The sequence below is a fragment of the Octodon degus genome, unplaced genomic scaffold, assembly GCF_000260255.1.
Source record: "Octodon degus isolate 3935 unplaced genomic scaffold, OctDeg1.0 scaffold00182, whole genome shotgun sequence".
Taxonomy (NCBI): domain Eukaryota; kingdom Metazoa; phylum Chordata; class Mammalia; order Rodentia; family Octodontidae; genus Octodon; species Octodon degus.
In genome coordinates, this window is record NW_004524758.1 from 3,521,525 (window position 1) to 3,530,998 (window position 9,474).

General features: G+C 49.8%; 1 protein-coding gene across 1 annotated transcript; it reads right to left on the minus strand.

Moving 5' to 3' along the window:
- Positions 1–61: 61 nt before the first annotated feature.
- Positions 62–4,665, minus strand: Spata19 (spermatogenesis associated 19). Its single transcript, XM_004643688.2, has 7 exons — positions 4,544–4,665; positions 4,312–4,368; positions 3,800–3,892; positions 3,555–3,646; positions 1,644–1,721; positions 1,150–1,225; positions 62–207 (listed from the first exon to the last, which is right to left on the minus strand). The coding sequence occupies exons 1-6, from the start codon at positions 4,619–4,621 to the stop codon at positions 1,159–1,161; spliced, it is 465 nt and encodes a 154-aa protein (XP_004643745.1). The 5' UTR covers positions 4,622–4,665; the 3' UTR covers positions 62–207; positions 1,150–1,158.
- Positions 4,666–9,474: the final 4,809 nt, after the last annotated feature.

Genomic DNA, 9,474 nt, shown 5'->3' on the forward strand with positions numbered 1-9,474 from the left:
GCGGGCGGGCTGAGCGGCAGCGCACCCCACCAACACAGGCAGGCAGTCAAATAGCGTCTCTTTATTAGCAGTTCAGCAAGAGGATTCCAGGGCAGCCTCTGCACGACCCACGGCTCACCCCTGGAGTCCCTGTGCCCAGGCCTGTGCTTGCAGGTCAAGTCAGAGGTTCCTCTCACACAGGCTGCTCCTTGACTGGATGGTTTCGACCTGGTGAGCAGAGCAGTGACCAGGGGTGCATCACAGATTCAGCGCCTCCTCTCAGCTCACCATTCTCCACATGTGCGGAGCGTGGTAGGCAGCAGAAACCCAGGACAGGAAAGGCAGAGCTGTGCCAGAGCCAGGGGCGGAAGCTTGGCCCTGCTCCTCCCCACCTCAGCAGTCCTCGCTTATCTCCAGAGGTGCTAGCAAGCAGCCGACATCATCTACTATGCGCTACATTGTCTGAGATGCTCCAAGGTGGGACTCCCGCTGCAGACTGAGACGCAACACACGGGCACGAGGTAACCTGCTCGCCCAGCTTCTGCCGCCTGCAGCCCTTGGTTAAGGGCAAAGCGCGTTGTGCAGACTGTGGTGCACAGGAAGTGCCTGCTAAATGCTAGCGCCACTTCTCCATGGACTTCTTAACCAGGTGGAGGCCTCTTGTATGCAAATCACGCTTCTGCCTCCTCCGTGGCCGGCACCAGCTCTTGCCTCATGGGGTGGGTACGGCCTAGGCCTTGCAACACCCAAAGCACAAATACCCTCACTGTTGTGACCCAAAGACATGCACGCCCTTGATTTGTGGTGGCCCCAGCATCTGCAGCCGGCACCACCACACCTCAGCTCTGTGAGCCTGTGACTCCAAGCAAGGCCGATAGCAGCAGCACTGCCCGGGAGCTGTCGGAAAGGGGGACCACTGCCGTGACCCCAGAGGGGCTCCAGTATCTGTAGCACCGTTAGGACAGAGAAGCTAACCTATAACTTCACAAGCCCTGCCAAAATTTAAGAAAGGCACTTCAGGGGCCCATGACAGTTGCTTCCTCTCCTGCCCCTTGCCCCAGGCCCCTCACCGACAGGAAAGGCTAAGCTTAACCAGTGCCCATGCAGACATTGCTTTGTCACCGCCTAGGATGATGTCTTCTTCCAGGTCTCACCCACTAGCCCTCTCACCTGTTGCTCTCAACAGTTTGCGAAGGCAGATCTGACGCTTGAGTCCTGAGCTGAGTCACAGGTCAGGTGGGATAAGCTACAGGACACAGTGGGGAGAGGCCACAGTCGGAGGGGCTGCCAGGCCACAGAGCTCACCCAGATCGCGTTCCCAAAGCACAGCACCCAGGCAGAGCCAGTGCCGCCTGCACACACCTGGTGGGGTCCCAGGAAGAGGCCCAGGGCCCTTCTGGGAGGCATACAACACGGGATGGCAGCCCTGAGAAGGGCTCAGCCCTGGGGGGGGAGGTACATGCTTCTGGGGACTACGGATAGGGCCACCATGCTGAGCTGCGTTCCCAGCGCATGCTGTTCTACTCACTGTTGCCCGGCTGGGCTCAGGCTTGCTGTCCTCCTGCCCCGGGCTCACAGAGTGCTCCTACGCTGCCCAGTTTGTCCTGGTACAGGCGGCAGCCACGCCCATGCACCCAGTGGGAGGCAGACCACTGTTGGCTCACCTGCGTCTCACCTGCTCGATCCGGTCTTGCATGACCTCGCCCATCATCTCACTTGGCACTTGGAAGATGCGGGTATGGCTGCAAAATGCATTCAGACATGTGGTGCTGAGTCTCCTGACACGGCAGAATGAAACTGCCAGGATCAGGATGCCTATCACCATGAGCTCTGGAGCTGGCCACCTGCCCCTCTTTGAAAGGCTGTCTCACTACCTGGGTGAAGCACAGCAGCCTGAGCTGTCATGCTGAGCAAGCAGCCAGCAGTTCCGCAGAGCTAGGGAACCGATGCTCACCTCCACCAGTATCGGGAGGTCAGCGGCCTGTGGCCTCTTCCCTTCTGACGTCTCCCTTAACCCCATGGCCCACTCTTACATTCACTATCCTACCACATTCACTAGGCTTTAGAGACACATCCAGAGAAGTCTGCATCAAGCAAGCTATGGGCGCCTCCGAGTTGTTTTTGTTTTATCTCCTCATTCCTGGCTTGCCTTCTGCTCTCTGGCCCGCTTCACATCCTTTTCGGTTCTATGTCCTGCTCTCCCTCAGAGGCGGCCACTCTGTCCTCTGAATGCCCATGGCTGTGTCCACTGACATTTCCTTCCTGGTGGACGCTATGTTCTAAGGCTTTGGGGCATTCAAAAGAGCAGCCAAAAGTGCCACCTCTCCAGGGCCCTTGGGCCATGGTAGAGGAAGTGTGAGCAGGAACATGACCCCCACGGGCAGAGCCAAGTGTGGCCCGGAGAAAGACAGGTCACCAAGGAGACAGTATCCATCCCAGCCCACGGGAAAGCGCCCTCGGAGCAGACGGGGCTGCAGCCCGCTGCTCAGGCACAGGGCTGCCCAGGGCACGGCTTCTTCTGCCCCAAAGTTTCTGCTTCCCCGTAACGTCCTGCTCAAGAGCCAATCCAAGCAAATAGCCCATGTGCGAAGATTGTCCCTGAGAACACAGCAGCGATGCCCGTGCTGGGGGCCCCGCGCACACCGGACTTTCCGGAAGCTGTTAACTTTCCCGCTCCTCACCCATCTAGCATGCTCTACTCTGAAATTGGGGGCTACAGCTTGATTTTCTTCTTTTGCCTTTCCTCCAGGAGGGCAGCAAACACTATCTGTACTTATCTATCAGAAGGGCAGAAGCCAGTACCATTTCACCAAGAGATACAGGTCCCTGACTGACGCCTCACAGAAGGCAAGACGAGAGGCTGTTACTTTAAAATCTCCAAAGCACCTCCAGAGTGCAAACCCTGTGTGTACATGACTGACTGGTTCCTAAAGCCTGTCTCGAAAACTTAAACCTAGTTAAACTATACAGCCAAGATTTAAAAATGTTGCAAAGAGGACGCACGTCAGAAGCCTCCACCCCATAGAAAGGCAGCAGCCTCAGGCCCTGCACACTCCTCTGCCTTGAGACAGTGTCTTCAGAGCCAAGAGAGACTGCCGGGTGGCAGCTAGGACTGCAGGACAGTGGGAAGCCCTGAAGCCACATCGTGTGGCTGCGTGGCAGAATTCTAGCTTTGGGTGCTGGGAAGCCACCATACACCTAGCTGCAGAAGAGAGCTGGATTTTGCATTTTAAAAACTTATTTCCTTGTAGCACTTTAAAATGCAGTCATTTCTGAACAATTCAAGTACAAAAATAAGAACTGTGAATGTATTCAGAAGTATCTAGGAAGTGGAGAGCAAACCCAGTTTCCCAAACCCTCAAGTTATTGTCAGCGCTGGCATGAGCAGGGCTGTCAAGACAGCAAAATACTCCCTGAAGATCCCAAAACAAGGTCAAGAAATTCCTCAGCCAAAGGAGATTGCATCCCGAGAGAAGAGCAGCTGTGGGGTCGCGCAGGCCAAGGACCTGGGAGAGAGAAGCGCGTGCTTCCCCTGCGCCCTCCCCTCTGGGGCGTGGGGCACAGGGCTGCTTTACCTCCATCTTATGAACTGGATTCTTGTTCTCTCCTCCAGGACTTCCTGACTCGGGTTGGTGCACAAATCGGCCTTTGAGAGTTGGTGCCTCACCTAGGAAGCCAGGTGGGGTCCCATGTGACTGCTGGCCACTGTGAACCCGCCCCACCTGACAGCAGCGGGAGGACAGCCCCCAGCCCTCACGGTGGGCTGTCCTGTCCTTCCCCATGCCCGCCATCCCAAAGCAATCTTTGCAGACTCCATTACCACATCTCTGGTCACATGTATGTCTTGGCCGTGAGTGGGAGAGGTGTTGGTGGACAGCTTCTCCTTAATGCCGTTGGAAGCCTCCTCTTCCGTCTGCAAGTGAGTGAAGTCCTGAAAGCGCCCTTTGCCCTCCTCTCCCCCGCTGCACCTTTTTCTTCCCGAAGCATACAAGCCACGCCTCTGTACACACCTCCTCCTCATCCCCGGGCCTGCCCTAAGCTCTTCTGCCACCTCCTTCCATGCAGTCCTGTGCTCCCTAAGTCTCTGGCCCACTCAAGGGATTCCTGAGACGCTCTTGCACCGAAGCCCCTACCTCAGGAGGCTGGCAAAGCAGGGCCAGTTAGTGGTGACACTAGTGCATCTCTTACCAGGACGAGAGTCCCAGAGTCCCCTGGACTCCACTGTAGACAGGGTTCCCCAAGTGTGTGGACACAGGAGTCCAGACCCCCACCCTGCGTGAGACCGACTGGTAGAATTTGGGGTGCCTGACTCAGAGAAGAACATTTACTCACTTTTTTCAACCAATGCTCCACTACAGACACAGCCTCACTTTCCACAACTTCAATGTCCTGGAACAAATTGCGAAGTTAATGACCTTAGAGAAGCTAGGAACCCAGCTCTCCCTACTCCCAGTGCTCTCCTCAGAACTGGGGTACTGTAAGATCTCTCCAACGTGCAGTAAGGGGCACGGGGGAGGACCTCAGAGAGAGACTATGTCACACGGCTACCCCCAGCTCTGCTCACCGAGCTAGTCTTTGGTGGGAAGGGGAGTCCTACGCCTTTCCGGGCAAGAATGTACACAATCCATGTTGTAATTATCATCTTCCAACTTAGCCCAGGCCTCCCTCCTGGCACCCTCCTTCCATTGAAGCACCTACGGGCAAGGAGGGCATTGAAGGGAGGTGTGTCCTGATTGGCTAATGGGCGATGATGTCACAATGACCCCCTTTAACCTCCAGGGCCAAGAAGAAATGGAAAAGAAAGACTAGCAGGTTTCTGCCTTAGTGATGATCCTAGCTCAGCCGTGGAGGGCGTCGGAGGTAAGGATAAGCTCCTGCAGCCCAAATGAGACACAAAGGGGACACTACCCAAATTATAGAGGGCCTCAGGGCAGGGTAGGGGGTGACATTGATGGCTGGTCACCAAGTCCTGAACAACGCTGCACAAAATGAGAGTTTATAAATGAAAGAATCAATGTGTGGCAAAATAGTCTGAATTGTCAATCAAAACAATGCCAGAGGTATTTCCTGTTGCTACCCTCATGTAGGGGGCGTTGTTGTCCACCAAAATAAAGCACCAAAGATAGGGGGGCAAATTCTCAACCGGAGACACATTCTTTAATTTTGCCTACTTTATATAAGCGATTCAAATCATTAAAAAGTAATACAAACAGTAAGAAATGCCGGTAGGCAGTGAGAGGGCCACTCTTTGGAAGACGTTTCTTGATCATCCTACGTTTTGTTCCTGCTTGGTGAAAGAGGAGTGAGGTGCCAGTGAGGAGAGGACTGTATTGTCACTTCAGAATTGGGGCAATCCTGAGTGGAGCTCAGGTGACTGCTCTTTCCAGCTCAGCCACGAGGACAATCCGAGGCCAGGACCACCTAACGGAACTGGTACCAGTTCAGCTGCCTGCAGACGCTGCTGCAGCACTGCTTGCCTGAAGCGGAGACCTGCGGCAGCGCCAAGGTCCCGGGAGGAGGTGATTCCGTCTCTGCTGCGAGCTCATTGATCAGCAACCTCTGACCCTGGTGTCTTTGTCTTAAGAAGAAAAGGATAGAACGGTGTCCCTCGTTTGCTCCCAGCTCTAATAGTCTATTATGTTCCCATTCTCACTTTTCTCAGGATGACAGGAAACCTTGTCCCTCTCCCTAATTTTCTTAATATAGTGCTGTCTCCTCACCTTTATCCATCTCAGTTTTGTATCTTTTGTGGTTTGGGCGGGGCTCAGAGTTGTAGCTATAAACAAACTCCCAAATCCAAGCTTATTTCTCACTTTCAGAAGCCCTGCTGCAGGGCGCCTCTTCTAGCAGCACTCCTTGAGGCGAGTCGGAGACCCCGGAACACGTGATGCTGAGCTCGTCTTCTCAGGGCCTGGCCTCTGGCCGCCTGGGCACGGTGAGCGGAGCCCCTGGGACACAGAGGCGGCCCGTCCAGGTTTGCTCCGAGAAGCTGTGCTCAAAGCCCTCGGGCCCACACGGTCCTGGCCTGACTGCACTGGCAGATATGACGACCCAGCCACGTCTCCGTATCTGCTGCTCTTTGTGAACTCAGGTGTCCGTCCTCACTGAGACAGCCTTATGTTTTAATCATAAAATAGTAATGTGACTCAGAAACCAAAACTGCATAAAATATCCACTCAGAGAAGTTTTATCTTCTATGCCATCCCTTCAACCTGTTCCAACTCACTTCAGGAGTAAGTTTCAGGCTAGGGAGGTAGCTCAGTGAAATAAGTGCTTGCCCAGCAAGCGCAAGGTCCTGAGTTCGATGCCTGGTGACACCAAAAAAAAAAGGAGTAAGTTTCAACAGTTTTTAGGACATATTGTGTGTTTATGTTATCAAATGAAGCAGATGCATAAATCCATTCTTGTTTTTTGTTACAACACTAAAAATGCATTTAATAAAATATACAAATATAGGTATAGCTCAGCAAAATGTTTGCACAGACTTTTAAGCAATTCCTAGATCAAGATCACATATGATTATATGTCTTTTCCTAGTACATGGTGTAACAGTTCCAGCAGACTTCCAGGCAAACCACTGTTGCCGAAGATGAAGCACGAGGTGCTCTTTGCTCACTAGGTGCTTGGTTGCGGCTGCAAACCCCACAGTTGGTTATCTTAACTTCGGGTAGTATCGTGTTGTATTACCATAACACTGAGTATTTATCCAAGTTACTATTGATATGCATCTATGTTACAGCTAGGTGGATGCTTTTTAAAACTGAACACCACCGTGAACATTCACACCTATCTTTTGCTTGGCGTAAGCGCTAAATCTTCCAAGTCTTTAAGAGGGATTGAAGTTGCTAGATCATGGGCTTTATACGCATTCAGCATAAGCTATAACAGCAGGTAATACACAGGGCTGTACAAATCTACTGCCCATAATAATTACTCCATATTTTTGGCAATGCTTAGTAATGTCATCTACTGGAAGAGTAGTGGTAATTAATAGTAGTTTAATTTGCAGTTGACTTCCTGTTAACAATGTTAAGCAACTTTGTATTCACAGACACTTAGGGGTGTTCTTGGTGCGTACGGAGTGTCTTTTTTAAGACGTGCCTTTCTAACGAATGATTTTTATTTTCCTTCATGACTTGTAGGAGTTCTTTGTGAACTGCAGATAGAATTCCTTTATCAAATATGTGCATTGAAATTATTTGATTTCACTCTGATCTGCCCTTCACTGTTTTACTATTGTCTTTTGTAGGGCAGATACGCTTATTTTTTAAAAGTGAGTTTTATTGGGGTGCTAATACAGAAATAGTATAAAATTTAGCCATCAAAACATCTCATAACTTTACAGAATTTTGCAATTAAAGCAAGACTCCAATTTTAGAATATGTTCATTACCTCAAAAAATGTGTCATGCTTATTTTCAGTCCGTTCCCGTTTTCATTCTTAGCCCACAGATCTGATTTCTACCTCTACAGATTTGTTTTATCTAGATATTTCATACAAGTGGGATTACATCATTCCGTGCCTTAGTTATTTCTCTGGGTACATTTTTGCTGCCTTTGTTTTTTATTTATTTATTTATTTATTTATTTATTTATTTATTTATTTGGTAGAACCGGGAATTGAACTCAGGCCCTTGCGCTTGCCAGGCAAGCGCTTATTCTACTGAGCTATCTCCCCGGCCCCTCTCTGGGTACATTTCTGAAGGTCATCTACATCTTCCAGGTACCAGTAGTTGATTCCTTTGTATTGTAGAATGGCATGGAGCAACCATGTTTTGTGTATCTATTACCAGCACATCAGCATATAGAATTATAGAGCATTTCTAGTGAGGCTACGGTCAGCTTGTATCATCTAGCTTAACTGAGTCACTGTGGTGCTGAGTGTGGGAGGCCCACCTGAGGGTGGTTGCTAAGAGCGTGAGGAGACCCAGAGGGGGAGATGGCGCACCACCGACTCTCTTAGAGGAGCTTGTCACATGGGCTTTCCTGACGTGAACTCAGCTGTTCTCATCGTCTGAAGAGCTCAGTTCCTTGCTGTTGTTCAGGACAGCTGTGGTTCTTTCGGGACGTGCTCTGGTCCTTACCTGTGCAGCACTTTTTGGATCCAGTGCAGATCCCTCAGCCTGCTGGTGAAGATCCTTCATCCTCCTGGCGCAGAGTTTCCAGCTTCCACCACTGACCTTCGGGCCTTCCCAGTACAGGTCTTGGATATAACTTGTACAAGACATTGTCGTGGGCTCCAGGCCTCCAGCAGGCCTCGTGGAAGATGTTGCAGTGGTCTCTAGGTCTTCAGCTTAACTCATACAGGTCTCAGCTGGATTACTGGGGTCTCTCACGTGTGGACAGGTCTCCCACAACCTTCTGAATTTGACTCTTTGGGCAGAATACTGTAAAATAATCCCCAAAGTTATGTGTCTCATATTAAATCTTTTCTTGATTGCAGTAGCTCATGTGAATAACACTGAAGTGAATATTTGGAAAGAGTAATCTTTATGTGTATGTATATTTTATTCCTCTTAGGTAGATTCCTAGAAGTGGTTTGGTAACTATGTTAATACTTTTTTTTTAAAAAAAAAAAAGCTTTAAAATAATAAATAAATATTTTTAAAATAGGTTTATTAAAACACAATTCACATTCCATGAAATGTGTCCACTTAAAACATGCAGTTCAATAGTTTTTAGATGTGTAACCATCACTTAATCCAATTTTAGGATATTTGCAATAATTTAAAAAATAAATTTTGTTCCTATTAGCAGTCAATCCCAGTATCCCCAATCCTGCCCTCACCTCTAAGCAATCACTAATCTACTTTCTTTTTGTAGATTTGTTTATTCTGGACATTTCAAATGAATAAAATCATACCATGTCTTGTCTTCTGTGACTGGCTTCTTTAATCTACATCTAGCACTATTGGCAATTCAGATCTCTTTATTTCAGAGCTGTATGTCATTATATGGAGGTGCACCTTCGCTTGCCTACTTAGAGATGTCTAATGCTTAGAGATGTTTAGATTGTGTCTATATGTTTTTTGTTCTTTGATTTTTTTTTTTTAGTACAGCATCTAAGAGGTACAGCATCTATGAGGTACAGGGTCTACGAGGTACAGGGTCTACGAGGTACAGGGTCTACGAGGTACAGGGTCTATGAGGTACAGGGTCTATGAGGTACAGGGTCTACAGGGTACAGGGTCTACGAGGTACAGGGTCTACGAGGTACAGGGTCTACGAGTACAGGGTCTACGAGATACAGTGTCTACAAGGTACAGGGTCTACAGGGTACAGGGTCTATGAGGTACAGGGCCTATGAGGTACAGGGTCTACGAGGTACAGGGTCTACGAGGTACAAGGTCTACAAGGTACAGGGTCTACCAGGTACAGGGTCTATGAGGTACAGGGTCTACAGGGTACAGGGTCTATGAGGTACAGCATCTACGAGGTACAGGGTCTACAAGGTACAGGGTCTACGTGGTACAGGGTCTACGAGGTACAGGGTCTA